General features: G+C 38.7%; 2 protein-coding genes across 2 annotated transcripts; both read right to left on the reverse strand.

Moving 5' to 3' along the window:
• Window positions 1-13,363: 13,363 nt before the first annotated feature.
• On the reverse strand, window positions 13,364-16,596 carry LOC145779046 (uncharacterized). Its single transcript, XM_082590626.1, has 3 exons — window positions 16,327-16,596; window positions 14,788-14,922; window positions 13,364-14,403 (listed from the first exon to the last, which is right to left on the reverse strand). The coding sequence occupies exons 1-3, from the start codon at window positions 16,376-16,378 to the stop codon at window positions 13,364-13,366; spliced, it is 1,227 nt and encodes a 408-aa protein (XP_082446752.1). The 5' UTR covers window positions 16,379-16,596.
• Window positions 16,597-16,852: 256 nt separating this feature from the next.
• LOC145779048 (uncharacterized) lies at window positions 16,853-17,701 on the reverse strand. The gene has a single exon (XM_082590627.1). The coding sequence runs from the start codon at window positions 17,699-17,701 to the stop codon at window positions 16,853-16,855; it is 849 nt and encodes a 282-aa protein (XP_082446753.1).
• Between the last annotated feature and the right edge of the window lie 1,639 nt (window positions 17,702-19,340).

A 19,340-nucleotide genomic window follows, 5' to 3' on the forward strand; every position in this document is an offset into this window, starting at 1 on the left:
TAAAAATTACAAACGTTTTCGGCCATACTCATTACTCATGTTCGCCCTTTTCAAGTAACCAACTGACTGATATTCTTCATAAATTGAAATTACAGATCTGATCTACATAATATACAAAAATCGAAAAAAGAAACGCAAAAGAATGAAACGGCAAGGCAGGGGAGAGGAAAAATCACATGACGCCTAATTGCATAGGAAAAAACACAAAGCAATGACCCAAAATTACGTCAAGACATTTAGCAGATAGGAGGCGCCTGCGGCAAACAGCTACCTATTGAGGCGAGGATTGCAAGATTTTATGAGCAAAGCCTCATGAATTTTAATATCAAATTTGGTGAAACATTTACGTACAATTCTAAAAGACTCCAGGGATGGTTTGTTGTTTGAACAAGTTTGACAATCGAGTATAGACTATGATCTTTAATGGCACTTTTTCTGTTGAGAGCGGTTAAATCCAAATGCTTTCTCACTCCTGTGGCCAAATGTCGCGTGGACATACCCAGTGTTGTTTTTTTTAAGGTGTTTTGGGGGACCGAAACGGTCCCCCAAATTTCTCCAGCGGTTTCCCAAAATTTGGACTTGCAACTACAGTAAAAAAGTAATGGTTGTTTCTCGCTATGTCTTGTCGATAATACGAATATAGCTTACGATCAATAGTTCACGTCCGGAAAAAAGAATAAGTGGAGGTACAGCTAACAGCTGAATCAAAGAGTTATTCACAAAAGCAGTGCACCTTCGATACTCGTCAATGTTTATTTCTGATTTATGGCGCATAATGATCAGTTTTTATGTGTGGAAACATAACAAGCAGAAGCCAACAAGCACACTTTGTTTGATTGTGCAGCAAACTTGTTTGGCGGCCGTGTTGGGCAGGCTGTTTGGTCGCTGTCACAATCATTTAAGCTGTGCCTTGTCGAATAATTCATTTTATGTTGCGTTGATTGTATGTAGTTTTGTTCTGTGAAAAATCTGTTCTGTGATTGTGCACTGCCAGTAGCCTAATAAAGAATTCGTTTAAGCAAATATGGCCATTTTTTGGTATTTAAATGAAACACTTGCGGTCTCTTAAAACTACTTAGCGGTCACCCAAAACAAACCTTAAAAAAAAAACCTGGACATACCAATGTATGCACAGTCTCAAACTTGCCGAGGAGCAACGCATTCTGCGATGGATGCAGCGCTATATAAAAACAAGCATTATTATGATTGTGACAAATTGTTGTAGGGCCCACAGATGCAACACAAGAAACAAGAGCGCGGCCATGCAGTCATCGAATCATTATGTGGCCTGCCCTGCCCAAACACAATCGTGCGCTCTTGAGCAGTGTTGAACCGACGTCACGTGCAGACACTCCAGAAAATTGTATGACAGTATACGGCAGCATTAAGCTAGGGATTGTAGATCATAGGGATGCGAAACTTCATCCGCTTTTGGCTTATCCGCAACATTAGAAGGGTTACGTTTTTTTGTAATTTACAAAATATTTTACTTTTTATGGGTTATATAAGAAGAGTGAAGTTGGTTTTAAAGTAATTTAAGGTTTTTAGTTGAAAGCAAGCCTGCAGTAAAGCGTAAAAAAATGTCACATTGGCAATTGACCCTTCTATTGTTGAAGGAACAACGGAGTTGCGCGTCCCGTAATGTACCGTCCCTAATTAAGCCCATAATCTAGTTTTCCACAACTTTTTTCCGCAAGTAGCCTACGGAGCACCTAACAAGATTTATAGAAGTGGGCGTGAGATGAACAAACTTGTACACAAATTAGTGGATCCAATTTAACAGAAAAAGGGAACGAAACAACTGTCAGGCAACAAAGCACAAGCTAAGCTCCAAGGTTATCGTTTATACATATCGCTTGTAACCATGGGTATTACATTAGTTAAAACTAGGGCTGTATAGCGGATAGCTGTCCGGGTAGCGAATTTTTTTTTCCCACGAGATTTTTGTCTCATTGATTCTAGTCACTCTAAAAGTAAGATTTTCCGAAAGTGTTTTGAGAGATTGGTTGATTCAGATTGCGAAATAACTATTTGCCAATTAAATTGTGCAGTGATAATAAAATATAAGCTTTTCCTAACCCTACTTTTTTGAAAAGCTCTTGTGCACCGCAAAAATTAATTTAAAGAAAAAAAAAGTTTGACTACGACGGGCGTAAAAAAGTTTGACTACGACGGGCGTCGAACCCCCGTTCTCCCGATCAGTAGGCAGAGGATGAAACCACAGAACCAACCGTGCCAACGAGAAAATGTTGCATTCACACGGTTTTAATACAAACTTTTACCAAAATATGGAAATGAGACAGAAATCTGGTGGGAAAAAAATTTTCGCGTCCGGCGAGCCATCTAGGTGGGTTGGTTTTTTGCTTTTTTTAAAAAAAAAACAAAAAAAAAACGGTTTGGCTAGACATACAAAACTAGTGTTACCAGGTGAGAAATTCTGTTCCAATTTTTAAAAGTGCTATTTTCAACAAGTGATCAAATAAATACTGCAAAGTTTGGGTGTTCATCGTGATTGTTATCTTTTCTAGCATAGTTTTGTTGCAATTAGCCTACTGCTAGAAAGACAAATATATAAGCAAATTCTTGTTACATTTAGCAAACTGAGCATCAAGCAATTCGCTGCCTAGGCCCTAATAGAGACATAATTTTTCACATGAATGCATAAGCTATTGCAGTGGTTCCCAACTCGTTTTTAAGGCGACCCATTTAAAAAAAAAATTCAGTTCGGTAAAATCTTGCGACCCAAGCAAATTGTCGTAATATTTTAAAAGCCATACAAGATTGTGTTGCAAACAAACAACACTACAAAAGCAGTAACTTTTTCCGAAAATAATATGTTTATCAAATCACTAATGAGATAGCTGTGCTGGCTTGCTGTCAATGAGTTTTTAAAATCGAGGCGTTATTTTGCTTAGGCATAGCCGCATGTCGGCTTTAACTTCCAGCCGGTTTCGCTGTTCAGTTTTCAATACACACATGGCGCTAAATCCAATCTTACAAAGCCAAGTTGTTGCAAATGGAATCTGTTTTTGAATCCCTAATAGTGAAACTGTGGGATACACTTTGTACATGGAAGCCCAAAAGTGGATGTTTTGCAGAATCTTTGGGGTATTTGTCTTTGAAGGACGCAGAAGAAATACGGTTTGCTACTTCTGTCATTATGTCCATAAACTGTTCTGCCACATGGGTGGAAAGTTGAGGCAGATCTTTTCCAACAAATGGATCAATTATCCAATCATTTTGGTTATTAAGTGTTAGAGATTCTCCATAGTAGTGCACAAACTTTTTGGCAAACTGTTCCAGGTGTCTAATTATCGTTTGCTTAATATCAACTTCATTGCCACAGATATATTGCGTTAGCTGAGGAAATAATATATCGTTATAGCCAGCAGGGGCGCCGGAAGCGGGGGGGCAGGGGGGGCGGATGCCCCCCCTGCCCTCAATTTTTCTGCAGATGGAGGGGCAGGGGGGGCAATGGTGCCCTTTTAAGGTCATGTAAGTTACTGCACATTTTGCAATATAACAACTTCTGCCATTCGCTTTAAGCCTAATTATAATCTTTCATTTTTGCCTCAAAATAATATTTACGGCACAAATTTTGCCTCACAGTACAGGCCTTAAAACTCTTTTTTTTTTTCTGCAGCCATCGTGGCCTACCGAGAGCTCCTTCTCGGCGGTAAAATAGAATTAAATAGAATAGAATTAAACTTGCAACAATGCTAAAATGATCACTTAGCATTGTTGAAGTCTGGGCCTAAGCGACGTCCTACAATAGAATCGTTGCACCACGCAATAACTGCTTTATCGGGATTGTAATCCAGTACTGCGGGACCATCTAACGACACTCGCACAAGTGTCTCCAATGTGGCTGATTTTAAAGAAGTTCGCCACTCCCCTAGAATTCTTTTCAGCAACGAAAAACAACGTTCGACATGTGTTGACGATGACGGCAAGGTAATAAAATAAGTACCGGTATTTCAATGATGCGAAGGGCATTACTAAAAGAAGCATACTTTTTGTTAAATATGATCAATTTCAAAAATGTTTTCCCCTCGGATGTCAACTAACCTAGTTCTCCTTTTTAACAACGATTCAATGTCCGACAACATCAAATCGACATAAAAACGACAATATTGCCAGCCGATGTAAATTAGCACTTCGGATGAACACTTTGTTAAAATAAACGTCGGGAATTACAAACAAGACTTACAGTGCTGATCATGATCGCAGATGGATATATTCCATCAATAACAAATATTCCCGCACAATACAACTGTGGCGATTATGACGCGCTGACCTAATTCTGCGTCACTCTTTGATACTACATATTTTCGTCAGTTAGGGAAAGGTGGGGCAAGATGGGACGTGGGGCAGGACGGGACATCGTGGATATTTTTAAAAGTATTAGCTTTAGCGTCCTCTACCCATTTAGATGTTAAAGGACACCATGATTCTCGATGACTTGCAAAAAAAAGAGATGTTCAGAGAAAAAACGTGGTCGTGGCAACAAGATAAGTGATTAGAGGCTAGTTGCTATAAGAAATCTTATCAAAACTTTTCACATTTTAGCATGATTTCAGAAAAATTTGGAAGATGATACGTGGTCTGGAGATACAGTAATAAAAGTGCTTTTTGGGGTATCTGACTTTTTAGATGTGAGTTGCATATATAATAAACAAACAGAAAATTTCAAAATGTCAGTCATTGGGGCAAAACGGGACAGAGCTGCTTGGGGCAGGATGGGACGTCTGTTCTGCTTATAATGGGCGTGGCAATTTTGTATGTGATTTTTATGGAAAAAAGTAGTCTGTCATTGCGCCCTGATGTAATTACGTGTGCTGTAAATGCAAGTCATTTTTGAAATTACAAGATATTATCAGTAGATTTGTGGTTTTACAGGTGATTCCTCATATGAACAATACGCGTCCCGTCCTGCCCCAGGTGTGGGTCAAGATGGGACAAATTAATTTTTTTTGTTTTTGTTAATTATAAGGTCATGCGATACTAACTGAGTCTTTGCATCTTGCTGGTTGGTAGTGGTGTGCAATAGAAATAACATGATACCAAAGTTACCGATATTGATAAAAAGGAATTCTGCAAAACATCGATTAAAGTTAAGTGTCCCGTCTTGCCCCACCTTCCCCTAATCCAGGATCATTCTATTGCGAAATTAAATAATTGGCTAGAAGAGACCGGCGGCCAAACTTGGCCGATTGAGGAGGTAGCACCGGCGGTTATTCAAGCACTACTTAGCGGCCATGGCCGCCGGCCGCTTTAAGGCTTGACAGTAGGTTACATTGTACCGACTGCTGTCTCGTATTCGTCATAAACCAATATTCTGCAGTGCAGTTATCTTAATTCAATTGCTTAGCCTACCGTACTCTCAACTGTTTCAAGTTTTAATTAATTAGCATTGCGTCTGGCAGCACTCGCCAAGGGTGACTGATTTCGCCTATAAAACACACTGGTGTGGTAATCTTCTTTCCTTTTCGATCTACGCTCTCACCACGGGAAGTCAGTGACGTTTCTGAATCCGCCTTGATCGCTTCACACGTGGCGTAATACAAGATGTACTTTCTGATACCAACAATCTAGTGTCGTTGTCAGCCACTCTTAGTCAGAAGCAACCAACCATCAAACCCAGAAACGTTACAACATCATTATAACATAGCATGATGCCCTTCTTTGTATACCGGACACTTGTAGGCTATCATTACTCAATACATAGTGAGCTGATAGATTAGCATTATCGCTATATTTTATCTTAAAACTTGAAAAAAATAGGCCTTCTAGTAAACAAAAGTGCCCTTTTTTCGTAATCCTGCCCCCCCAGTCAAAAATCGTTCCGGCGCCCCTGATAGCCAGTACTCATCTCTGGTGACATAAATTTTCCAGAATATGAATTTTTTGTGGTACGGTAAGCAGAAACTTTTGCGGCATGATCAGTCACCGTAAAACCGTTGCCTTGCATATATAAATTTAGACAATTCAGAGAGTCAAATATATCGGCAAGGTAAGCAACTTTTGCCTTGAAATCTTCTTGCAAAAACTTCTCGGCTAATCTCACACAGTTCTGTTGCCTCAGGAAAATAGCAATCTCCTCTCGCAAATTACAAACTCGCTTCAGGACACGACCTCGTGACAACTATCACACTTCTGTGTGCAACAGCAATGCTTGATAATAATAATTAGAATCCACAAAAACGAAAACAAATGCCGATTTAGTGGACTTGTTTTGTTGAAGTTTACACACTTCCCATCATTCTTACCAGGTCAGTGGCCGAGTGGTTTCGCCTTCGGCTCTGGTGCTGGTAGATCTGAGATCGATTCCAGGTCGGGTCAAACCGAAGACTTTAAAAACGGTACCGATTGTGTTCTATCCTGCATAGCGCAGTGAGAATGAGTCGGGTAATAATGTGATAACATCGTAAACCTGATATAAATTAAAAATGAGCCCTGTCGCTAAAAGACCTTAGCTGTTGTAGAGCGACAATAAATAAAACATAACATTATTATTATCATTCAACACTTCGTGCAGTCTTGAGACAGCTTTTTTGCAGCAAAGGCCTCTCTGTGGAGAAAGCAATAAGTCCATACAGCACTCTGCACTTGGGGCTTTGCCTTTGATGCGTTTTACCACACCAGACTATGCGTGGTCCAACGTGTGGAAAACTTTGTCATAGTTTGTTCGACATAGCGTTCGTGACATATAGTGCACGTTACAATATATATCCCGTAACTTTGTCAAGTTAATTTATGTTTGAGACTGAAATTTTTGTTGGGTTTACATTTAATAAGTTAATAGTAATAACAATAATAAAAGCGAAAATTGTTAAAACTTCTTGCACTACGATCATGCTACAAAGCTTTCCGATGTCTCCACATGAAACGCTTCATGACTTGTGTTTATATTTTCCAGTTTTGTGATCGATCTCATCACGTTTTAAATTTTTTTTATTGTTATTTTTTTCGCCCAAGATACAATATGCCTGAAAAAAAAGCGACCCAAAAAAATTATCAGGCGACCCAACTTTGGGTCGCGACCCATGAGTTGGGAGCCACTGCTATTGCATATAATGGTCAACTTATTCGCCAATAAACAAATTCGGCAAAAAAAATCTTCGGAAGCTTATATGTGATAAAACTCATTTTGCCCATAAAACCCGGGCTGGCTTTTTAAAAAAAAAAAACGTTTTTTTTTGCAAACCTTGTTAAAACCACAAAATTCTATATATTTTTTAAGCAAATTGTAAGGTTATGATAAAAAACAAGACGTGCCCAAACAAACCGATTCTCATCAGCAGCACGCGGTTAACTTGTCCAGAGCGCGTCACGACTATAGTCGTTATAGCCAGTCGCTCTCACTGTGCGCAACATGACTAAAATCGCCTTCGCTATTATAGATTTTCATAGCACATTTAATTTAGCTTTGTGCTCTTCGCTTTTGTTTGAACGGTTTAAAAAAAAACGGGAAAGACTGTTGACAATTACAGTCTGACATAAGTAATGCAGACAGCAGTGAGGACTCACGTTGTCAACCTTCTTGCGAGCCCCTGCTTGCGGTGAGTCCTGGTAACAGAGCAAATCAGGTTAATGGTATAATAAATAGACACATTTCAAGGCATTTTTAAGGTGGTAAAGGGATAAATCCTCAGCTTCAGAGAAGGAAGAAAGAAGCTTCACTAGAAAGAGGTCCAAACATCTTCTAGGAGGTTAACGTTGAAGACCTCACCACTGCCAAAATCGACGTCGCCCAAAGAAAAGTCTAAAATTGACTTTTCCGAAACAGTCAAGACGACAAAATGAAGTAAGCTACAAAAAAAGTTATTGCACTCCGGAGTGGAACGTATCCACGGGGGAGCTTGGGGGGCAATCGCCTCTCAAAAGTTTATCTTACCTCCCAAGAAAATATGTTTTATTACCATGATATTTCATGTTGAATGACATATCACCCCAATAGTTGTTTTTAGCCCTCTAAAGTTTTCTCTCTAGCTAAGTCTCTGATTGGGGACTCCTCATTCAACACTCTGGAAAGCATTACCTCGACAAAAAAAACCGTGAGATGTCAAATTAAATACAAACAGTAATGCAAGTTACAGTATAAATAATTAACACCGCATTTAATGGGTTTCGTTCTGCAACAGTTTAAAACACAAACGTAACTTATAACTTGTTTTTTGTGCATGTTGTTCAGCATTTGACCAAAATAAATTACTTGCTGTACAACAGTAATGACTACCGTATATCATCGCCACTTAATTTTTAATGTAAATTTACGTAACAAATGTAAAAAAGAACATTTAACAAGTGAGTTTGCTCGATTTTGAAAAGCCTTTTATTCACTTTATTAGAGAGCTAATTTTTGAAGAGCTGTTTGATGAATTATAATAGAGACTTTGGTAAGGATAAATTAAAAGCATGTCTTGTAGTATATTATCACTAAGCTTCACATAAGTCATACAATTTCGTATGAAGCAATGCTTACCTGAGTTTCAGAAAGTAAATACTTGACATCGCTACAGTTGTGCATCCAAATCCTAACGATGTTCAAGAAAGGCAAATTGCTGTTCACCTCTCAATTAAACATTGAAAACCTATTGCTCTCAAACCCAATTCTTACTCTTTTCTCGAAAACTAAACGATAACTATACACTTTCCGTCTGTTGTTGAATATATTTGTACCGTATACTATTTTTCGCAACAGACAAAATAAAAGGTTTCTTTCACTCTCTATAAAAGTTTATCATCTGACAGGAAACCACATTCATAGAAAGCACTGTCAATTGCCGAATGCACATAACACAACAACATTCAATCAGCTGTAACTTGTAAAAGTGATAGTATTGGTTTTTGGCGCCAAATGTTTTTATGACATTTTAGTTTGTTCAGATATTCTAATTTTTAACAAACAACATTCTTTTGTAACATATGAAGTATGAATGGAAAGTTACTGGGAATTTACCCACAAATCTTGCATGTAATTGATAGTCACAACACGTAACAATAGGATAACAATAGGTGACATGACATAATAAACATCAAAGTTAAACGTTTTAGCTTGTCTGTGACGTCATACGTGAAAAAGCTCGTCTGCAGAACAGAATCATCATCATCATTACGTTCCTTCCTCGTATTGAGGGTTGGACACAATGCGCCATTGTTCTCGACCATGAGCTGTTCGTACTACATTTTTATAACTTAATTTTGTCCATTTAGTGATGTTTGATGTCCAAATCATTCTTGGTCTCAGCGCCGGATTAACTACAGTAGCAGCTGCTACGGGCCCCGCGCTTGGTGAGCAAACATCTTTTTTGCAAAAAAAACTGTCGAACATAGTTGGTAAGTAATTTTTGGCTTGCAAACTGGAATGGCATGGGAGAATATTATAGTTGTAGGATTAAATTACTTAGTCCCAACGTCTTATCCCTTCCTAATTATTGTAAACTTTAAAAGCCAGTAATTTCCGCTGGAGGCAACTGCCTGATCGAGTGCCACGATACTAGTTGTTTGAAAGATTATTCGACTGGTCGGCAGCCGTGGCCGAGTGGTTAGCGCGTTGGGCTCGCAGTCGAGAGCCTGCATGTTCGACTCCAGCCACCCGCACTTGCTGTTGTTTCTCTGGGCAAGAAACTATACGATAATTGCCTCTACCTAGTGATCGATTTCGAGTAATGGGTAGTACCAAATTCACGTCATAAGTAGAGTAGACAACCGGAAACAGACATTGCCGTCGGCTGCAGCGTGGGTCAGGTGTATGTCGGAAGGCGTACACCGATGCATAGCGCTCAAGTCCGCTTTCCCGCAATGCAGGATAAAGATAAACAAACAAACAGTGGTGATCCACTTTACCCCGTCATAAATATTTAAAAAAAAAAAGATTATTCGACTGTACGTCTGTACTGTACAGTGTACACCAGTGAGAAGAGTATCAATCTTGCCGATTGCCTTGGACAAGATCCCTACAGACTTTTAGAGAACAATTCGCTAAGTTTGAGTCAGTGGCGCAGAAGCTGACTCAACTGCCGGATTACCGACCAACAAGCACAAGAAGAATTCTCCAAAATCGAACGCACGATGAGAATGTAGGCAGTGGCCGTTCAGTTTCAGATGCAATGGATATCAACTAAAGACAGATTCCCGGTGGAAGATTTCCTTGCAGTATTGGACGGCCTACAATCTGCGCTGCAGCAACGTCGCGAGGCATACACCAATTCGTAAAGCACATTGCTATTGATTGCTCCTCTCCAGAACTCAACTATTTCACTTCGATTGAAGAAAACAATATTGACACCACGTTTCCTAACATTGACAATTTGTTACGCGTTTATCTATGTGTGATGGTAAGTTGGTAACTAATTGTAGCCTACTGGAGAGAGATCATTTTCATAAATTAAAGTTGATTAAAAGCTAGCCTATCTGCGAAACACGATGGGGCAAGAGCGGCTACACTATAATAAATCTATAAAATATTCAATTACTTCCCAGTCATTATCTGTAGGCTACATCAAATCAATCTGCTACAGGCCCCGCACTTGGTTAATCCGGCACTGCTTGGTCTACCTTTGTTTCAATCAAATACTTTTGTTTCAAATACTACCTTTGTTTCAGAACAGAATAGCGCTGCAAAATTCAAAGTGTTGGGTCTTTCGCTACGTTCTTCGAAGAACAATCCGATCAAGTTATGTTATTAATATTCGTGGCCGATTCTGGTAGCTTTCAATAATTATTCAATTGCATTATACAGATTACAGTTTATCCGCGAAACTACAAATACGAGGCGCCAACTGAAGGTACGACGTTGTCGCAATAAAAGCCATTGCTTTTCTAAGCTATTTGCAAAGCCTGCAGTTACCATATAAGCACAATGATGATTAACGTTTTGCAATATACAAGTGACTGACATCTTCTCTGTTTTATTTCCAACGTTTCGCATGTGTAAACGACTTGCATCTTCAGTTACGTTGTTAAAAAACAATTGTAAAATCAAGAAATATGTAAAGTTCTATGATAAAATAACGCCAGCACATTAAATACAACGCATATCGACCAAATAAATTAGTTATTTCTAACGTTATGCAAATTCAAACGATTTCTATCTTTTCAAGTACTTTGTCAAAATTAATTGCAAACAACAAGGAATAAGTAGGAGCTTGCTAGTGTAATGTTACACAGACTTCGACAACTACAACATGACTCCGACACTAAGTCGATTGAACTTATAATTATAATAACGTAATAAATGTCAGAATGTAAAAAGAATGGTGCAACACTGTCAAGGAAGCCTAAAGGCGACCAATTATGACGTCATGAAAAGCGCGCAAAGTAAAATGCGAGACACTGGTAAGGGCGAATTCCCACACACAATTATGAGTGCAACGGTGCGGTTCCAATACATTACATTCCCCTTTGTCTGAAGAAAGAAAGGAACTATCTATCGATACACAAACAGATTAAAATTATGGAGTGAAGTACACTATTAACTGCAGATGCAATAACGATGTCACGTTTACTACACAATTTTCCAGTGACTCAAAGTGAACAGCAAGCATTAAACTTATAGTTCGTATACTCTCGTTGTGCAAACTCCGATAACAGCACAAGTCTACATTGTATGCATGATGCACAACACGAAATCTCCACGTATCACTATACATACAAAACGATTCAAGTTACACAAACACCATATCTATCAGGCGGCTTCACTATCCGGCCAGAACGGGTAGTACACGGTGCTGGCATATTATTTTTACATGGCACATTGGGCTCGTCGTTAAAATCATCTACAGCAACGTTTTCATCAGCATTCAGCAATAACGTTTTCATCAGCAGCAACGCTTTTATCAGCAATAACATTTTTATCAGCAGCAACGCTTTCATCAGCAATAGCGTTTTCATCAGCAGCAACAAGTAGCTGCATTCTTCTAGATTTGACTGCGGGTATAATGGCCTAGACGTTCGGTGATTAGTTTTCCTACTATCACAAAAATTCGCAAATTTGAACGTTAACTCGACCATCTGCCTCCACTTTTTAAAATTATCTGCAACATTTCCTTGTTGGAAATTCATCTCTGACTTTGTTGCTTGCATCGAATCCATCTCTGACACCATGTAATGTTGCACAGACTTCGACAACTACAACATGACTCCGACACTAAGTCGATTGAACTTATAATTGTAATAATGTAATAAATGTCAGAATGTAAGAAGAAATAGCACAACACTGTCAAGAAAGCCTAAAGGCGACCAATTATGACGTCATGAAAAGGGGTCCACGTCTTTTAGGCGCAGACAGTTAGGCGTCTGGATATTTAGGTGCGGAGCACTGTGGCGCCCGTTCATTTAGGTGCTATTCCTAGTAAAGTTTGCAGATTGTATCAGCTTGGCATGTAGGGCAATGCTTTTCACATATAATGTTACATTGGTTAGAAACATATGTTGTTTTGTTAATGCGCGTGTGGAGATGAGGTGCCAGACAACGCTCTACTACTCTTGGTGTTAGCACATCTCCACAGGACATTTGCAATGCATCCTGAACACAGGTTGCAGCCAGATGGAACTTTACTTAATCTGTTATCTTTCGCAATTACTTTTACTCGGGATGGATTGGTCGACTGGTCGTATTGCGAGTAGGCTACGTATGAGACAACGCTTTACAACATGAATAATAATACATTTCCATAGAGCATTATGAACCCTGCCTACAAGTTGCAAGCATAATGGTGCGACTTTGCTCGTTATTAAACCTAGTCGGGGTTTTGATGGAAAACTAAGTTAGGCTACTCTTCACTCAAGCCTACCACCCGCTTGAATATAGACTACGGTATATTTTTTACTGATGTTTAGTGTACCGGTAGTTATTATTTGACTCACTAAAAGTGAACTCAGTTATGTTCGCAAACTTGAATAATTTATTGATAAAGCTTTCGCCGCCGCAAACCTGGACTAACAACAAATAAGTGCCGAACACGCGCATTAAAAAACATTATGTTTTTCTGTTCAATACAACATTTTGTGTGAAAAGCATTGCCCTACATGCCAAGCTGATACAATCTGCAGACTTTACTAGGAATAGCACCTAAATGAACGGGCGCCACAGTGCTCCGCACCTAAATATCCAGACGCCACAGACCACAGTGTGCGCGCCTATTTGACTGGCGCCTAACTGTCTGCGCCTAAAAGACTTGCTCTCATGAAAAGCGCGTAAAGCAAAACGCGGGACACTGGCAAGGGCGAATTCCCACACAAAATTAAGAGTGCAACAGTGCGGTTCCAATACATTACACCTAGTACCGGTAAAATAACCATAGACGTAGCAGGGGGGCTAAAGGGTCCGTGGCTTTCCTAAATTTCTAATTAATGTAAGTCATGATGCAGTTTTTGTACCACTGCCACTGGTAAGTTTTCGTACTTTCCGGGCCGTTTTTTCTGGTTCCTCACGTCCAGGTGCATTAAAACGTTTCAACTCATTTTTAGCAAAACAATTAAATGCTGTTTGAAGAATAAGTTCGAAATTTGAGTGGCCTGCAGAACACATCTGTTTGAATGCACCTCTGTAAACGTTCGACGCCTCCACTATCTTTTTCAGGGCTCGTATAAACACGGAGCGCTGGTTTGGTGCAGTCCACAACTTCTCTTTTGCATTATAATCAGATATCACTGCACTGTAATAGTGAACAGCCAATGTTGTTGCAGAAAAACAAAATTCTGTTGGGACAGACAGACCACCTCGATTGGCAATTTCAAACAATTTCACATGCTCTTCAGATTCACATGTTGGGGCTGGGCAGTCATCACTTTTTACCAACAGAACTTTACAGGGCGAACACCGTCGTCTTCGGGATATACTTCTTGCAATGTAGCCACTCACAAAATATGCCACATTTGCATCTGTCTCCGACAAATCATCAAGTGTTACCTCTGAGAAAAACCTTTCGAGCCAAGAAACAATGGAGCTGTCTGCATTAATAAGCTTTCCGCTTCCCAGAGAAATAGAGTCAAGCGAACATAATTTGGATGCAGCCAGTATGCCATGTTGTTGAAGCAAACTCAACTTGCGTATTTTCTTTTCTGCCTCAAGCAGTTGCTTTATGGACATAAAAAAGTTTCCTCCACTAACCTGGCGGTACCACCCGAAACGGCCTTCGATTGGATCAGAGGTAAATTTTCCCGGTAACACATACTTCAATCCAATCTTGTCGTGCAAGTATTGAGCAAGTTCAGGCATTGCAGACATGGTTTGAATGCATGCTAGGAATGTTTGGTCTGTAAGCCCAGAAGTGCCGGATTGCTGCCATTTCACTAAAATATCCTTTGCTGACTTAAGAAAGTGTAAATTTGCAGGTTTTTCTTCTTCCGTTGAAGTGAACTTCATTGGCATGCACATCTCATCATTTTTTGCCATGCCTGAAATATATATATAAAAGTTGTTAAAAATAGTGAAGGCTGGTTAGAGTTCTAAAGTAAAGGTTCCCTGTATACCAAGTGCAAGGCCGTGTGCATTTTTGCATCTTTTAGTCTCAAAATTCAAAACATAATCAGATTGATTTTTCAATGAGCTTCTAAACTTACTCTGTAAGTAACAACTAGGTCATTTGTACAAAAAAGTAATAAAATTCTAGGAAAAAATCCAAATGTTTTACTTCAATTGCAAAAAATCTTTGTGCAGCTTTCTAAAAAGTTGTGCATAAACTGTACAGAAAATATGCCCAGAGAAAACTAGTGACCTGTGCCGACGTGCCGTAACGACTGGCTATATTTAAAAATATTAATCACACTTGGAAAATATACCTTTGAATGGTGTTTTGACAGACATCACCTTCCAAACATTGCAGATGAATTGGAGAAATTTGGCAGTTTCCTTAAAGCCCGGATTGGTGTCAGCATACATAAGAAGTCCATTTACGGTGGATTCACTAAACACACCTGCAAGTGAAAAACCAAAATTATATATGAATTGCAACTGCTGCAATCAATTTCTGGATTATATATATATGATACAATAAATCAAATATAGTTATTATTATTTGAAGCCTTTACAAATTGTTTCACCTATCGGATCAGTTGATCCGATAGGTGAAACAATTTGTAAAGGCTTCAAATAATAATAACTATATTTGATTTAATTCGCTCTGCTTTGCCTTTTTGCTTGGCATTGAGCACTTTTTGTAGTATTAATAGTTTTCATTGTTTTATGATACAATAAATATATAATGTAATTTTCTTATACAAACTAAAACAAGTTAGATGACTAAATAATGTGAAAATGTAGCCTGCATAGGGTTGAAGGATCAACTGAAGATCCCGTGACCATTTTCTGGGGGAGAGGGAAGTTAAGTTTGAGTCAACCTTTGTAGGGGCGATCATCATCACTCCAAAGGACCGGGGAGGTTCTTCATTTGAGCCCTGCTTACAAAAGCTACTGTACTTACTTAAAGCGTGTAGAGGTGAGGTGCGGGCAATATTGAGGAATGTGGAAATATGAGGAGAAATATGAGGAATGTGGAATCGCTTCTTATTCACAAAATTGTTAAAAATGTTTTTAAAGTTGTGGGTGAAGTCAAACAAGAGAAATAAACGCTCTCCATTCCTTGAAGGGTGTGCAATGCTGTTTGAGAGCTTATTGCTTCCACATAAATCCATAAACAACTTCCTGAAAATGCATAACCCATTATAAATCACACATAAATTTTAGCATGTAATATTAAACCAGTTTCATTCAATAGACAAGATGTTTCAAAAAACGTGACACCACTTCTTTCAATCGAGGTTGTTTCAGTTTTGTCAGCCAAAAAAAAAAAACTGGCGAAAAACAGTTTGCAATAAACTTGTAACTTTTCTCCATATTGGGACTTTAGTGCAGAAATTGTTTGTATAAAAACTATTACATTTTAACCATTTGCAGTCCAATTTTTTTGCAAAAAATTTTCAGATATCATAAAACCGGTTGGACTTTGATTGAATGTGAAAACAATAGCCTAATGCTTTAGCATGTTATTATAAAATGATAATCAAGGTTTAACAACAATTCTGAACAGCATTTCTTCTATTTTCACATTTTTAAAAATTCTGTTTTATGGACGGGTTGTGAAAAACAATATTGAAATAGGATTAAAATATAATACGTGACAGGGTGTTTAAAAAAATCTGACACCATTTACCTTTGAAATGTATTGAAATCATTGTTGTAAAAAAACCCATAAACATAGGATTTTTCACAACCTTGATTTTAATACATATTAAAGGTTAATGGTGTTAAATTTTTGAAACACCCTGTAATCCTATTAAATTTGCTATAGATAGTTGTCATCAAGCATATTATAAGCTTACCTATTGCACACATGATTGTCAACAGATATAGCAACAACAAAGAAAATTTCATCTAGAGATTGCATCACTTTGTTAAAGAAGGTTCGAAGCAGCTGTGTACTTATCTTTTCAATTGGCACCAGGCACACAACATCTTTATATTTTTTACATACTGATTGCACCATAAATGTCAACACGGTTTTCGCTCGTTGGCCTTCCTCTGTTAATCCAATGAAAGCGCCATTGCAATATTCAACCCTTTGTGCAGTGTATACCTCATCAATAAGCAAGGTTACCATTTTTTCTCCTTCAGATAAGTCGACAGTTCGTGCTTCAGGTATTGCAAATCTATAGATTTAGTCTCTACATTACAATCACTCGAAACTTGCTGAAGTCTTCTGACTGATGGCAGTATAAAAAACTCACTAAGCTTTTTGTATAGTGAGTTGCTAGTGAGCTGCCACAGAAACGACATGGTTAGTAACCTGGGTGAATACCGTCGGCCATTTTTATCTATGTACAACAACTGAAGTTGCTCGGACACAAATTAAATTAGGGGTAAACCTTCATCTTGGCTTTCGTTTTCTTCCAGGTTTGCTTTGCATTGCTCAAGGGCTGCAACAGCCGACTTGGCAAAAGTCTTACTATTGTTACCACTTGGTGATTCTATAAGGTTTTTGCAGAATGCCAGAATATTGCAAAGCTCTGATACTTTGCTTAATGAATCGGAGCTCATCAGATGCTGAAATGTTTCTTGTGGCACAGAAATAGAACATACAAATGCATGCACATCTAAAGTTTCCCCTACCACCAAAGATGCCATTAACTGAGGAGAAATGTGGCTGCCATTGTTATATGTTATAAAGTGGAATTCCAAAGAAGATTCTTTTAACAATTTGATATATCCAGAAGGAATAACCACTTCATTGAGTTTATCTTTTAAAGAACCCAAATCACAACAAGAGTCTTGCAACAGAAATTCTTCATTTTGATCTTGAAGTTTAGCTTTGTCTTTTTTCAGTCTTTCTGTGGCAGTTGCAGCAGAAGTTGAGCGCTTTACTGGAGCCGGTTTTGTCAGATAGTGAGGCAGGCCAGCAAAAATGCGAGGCACAGCTGATGGCTTCAACCGTGGCTGATTAAGTTTCGCAGACTCTCTGCGTTGTTGGCGATCTAAGTGGCTATCGATTGATGTTGTTTCAAAATCATCTCCGTAGAAATGCTTACCACAAGTTCTTGTGTGTGGTGTCACAGTTAAATTTTCCCTGGATATAGCTCTAATCCAAGCCTTACGCAATTCAGGATCTGCTGGAAATCGAAACATTGAAACTTTTTCCCCAGTTCTTTTAAACGCACGATTACCAACTTTGCACCCTGGAGCACAACAATAGTATCCCATATTGCATAAAAAATCTTATAATACTGGAGCAGAATTTCACCTTGAACTGTAATATTGTACAAGTAGAAAAGCTATAAATAAACAGAATTACTGTTTTAGGGAGTTACCGTACCGTACAATAGGGTAAGCAAAATTGTAATGTTGCAAAATTGTATGTTTTGGTTAATAAATAGCATTAATAATTTCTATTCTACAGCACATAACATAAATGTGTTTTGCAAAGAATGCAACCTATTTTGTCCCTGAACAATTCGTACTCTGATTTCGTCCTCTGAAATCGGGGTACGAAGTGTTCAAGGGACGAAATAGGTTGCACCCTTTTGCAAAGCTCTATATTTGGTTAGTTAGGCTATAGTATATAGGCCTACAGTATTACATAATGATTAAAATACAGTAGGCAATCATTTTTTAATACCAGATTAACCTCAATGTCTCTTTGCAAAATTGGACAGTTAGGCCTGACACCACTACACATCTGTTTTCATGTGCCACTTATCAGTAACTTTTAGAAAGGGTTAGGCTTCATGCATAAAATAGTCAGGTAATCTACTCCTTCTTGAATAATACTGATTTTAACACTAACCACACAGTGAACACCCTTAGTTATAAACCAATTGTAACATTAAAATATATTTCTACTCACGGGCTGCAATGTCTCTGTAAATTGGCCTTACAATTTAACTAAAATATACAGTAGCCCACAGATCAGGTTAATCACCGATAACCGTAGACTATTGATTTCCTGTGGTCACTGACTGCTAGTGCTGAGTGCTGAGTACTGTGCAAATGTGCCATCACTGATCACTCATCACTGCCATGTGTGAGTGTACCGTCAGTTGGCGTCAAAAATGATCACTAGGGGCGTAGTTGCGCATCCCGTACTGTTTTGGTATCCCTGAGTTTATCTAGGAAATTTTCGTCGTCTTAAAATTCTTCACAGCTGCTGGTTAATTTTATTCTTCAACTTCAATAGTTACATTTTAATACCGTGGTGTACTCTCGGTTTCCAACGGCTGTGTTGAGCAACGAGTCTTGACGCTGAGTCTGCGAATTTCTGCGACAGTTCATAGAAAAATCCTGAAAAGAGGACAATTTCAAACTCGTTGGAATGTAGACTAAGCAACTTCTTTGTTGTCGAACAAAGTGGTCCGTTGTTGAAATGAAGAGAACATGCTGCTGGTGACTCCTCTTTTTTGTTTGATATTTTGTGCCCGGGGATCTATCGTTTTACCACCCCAGGTTCACGGTGCTCATAGACTACGATCACTACGCAGAAAAAGTGTTTGAGAACAACACTCCAAAGCTAGTAAGCGATAGACGCTTCAACAGCGCAGCGCGCAATCACAGCTTTCCACGTAGCGATACCAAGTGGTGGCGATACTTGTGCGATTTATCCAAGTGTCAAACTGAGATACTTTCGACTCGTGGCAAAAAGAGTAAAGACAGTTGTTTTCCATTGTCTCCGACGTTAATCTCACGATCAGCTGTTAAACATCACATTTGAAGAGACAAGATTTATCACGAATGTCATAAACTGTTTACAAATGAGACAAACTGTTGTTAAAGTTGTTTCGTGCACGCTATTATTCTGTAGTTAAACTAGAAAAAAACCATCGTCAGGCGAGGATGCCATTGCTTA

The sequence above is a fragment of the Aplidium turbinatum genome, chromosome 10 (assembly GCF_918807975.1).
Source record: "Aplidium turbinatum chromosome 10, kaAplTurb1.1, whole genome shotgun sequence".
NCBI classification, from domain to species: domain Eukaryota; kingdom Metazoa; phylum Chordata; class Ascidiacea; order Aplousobranchia; family Polyclinidae; genus Aplidium; species Aplidium turbinatum.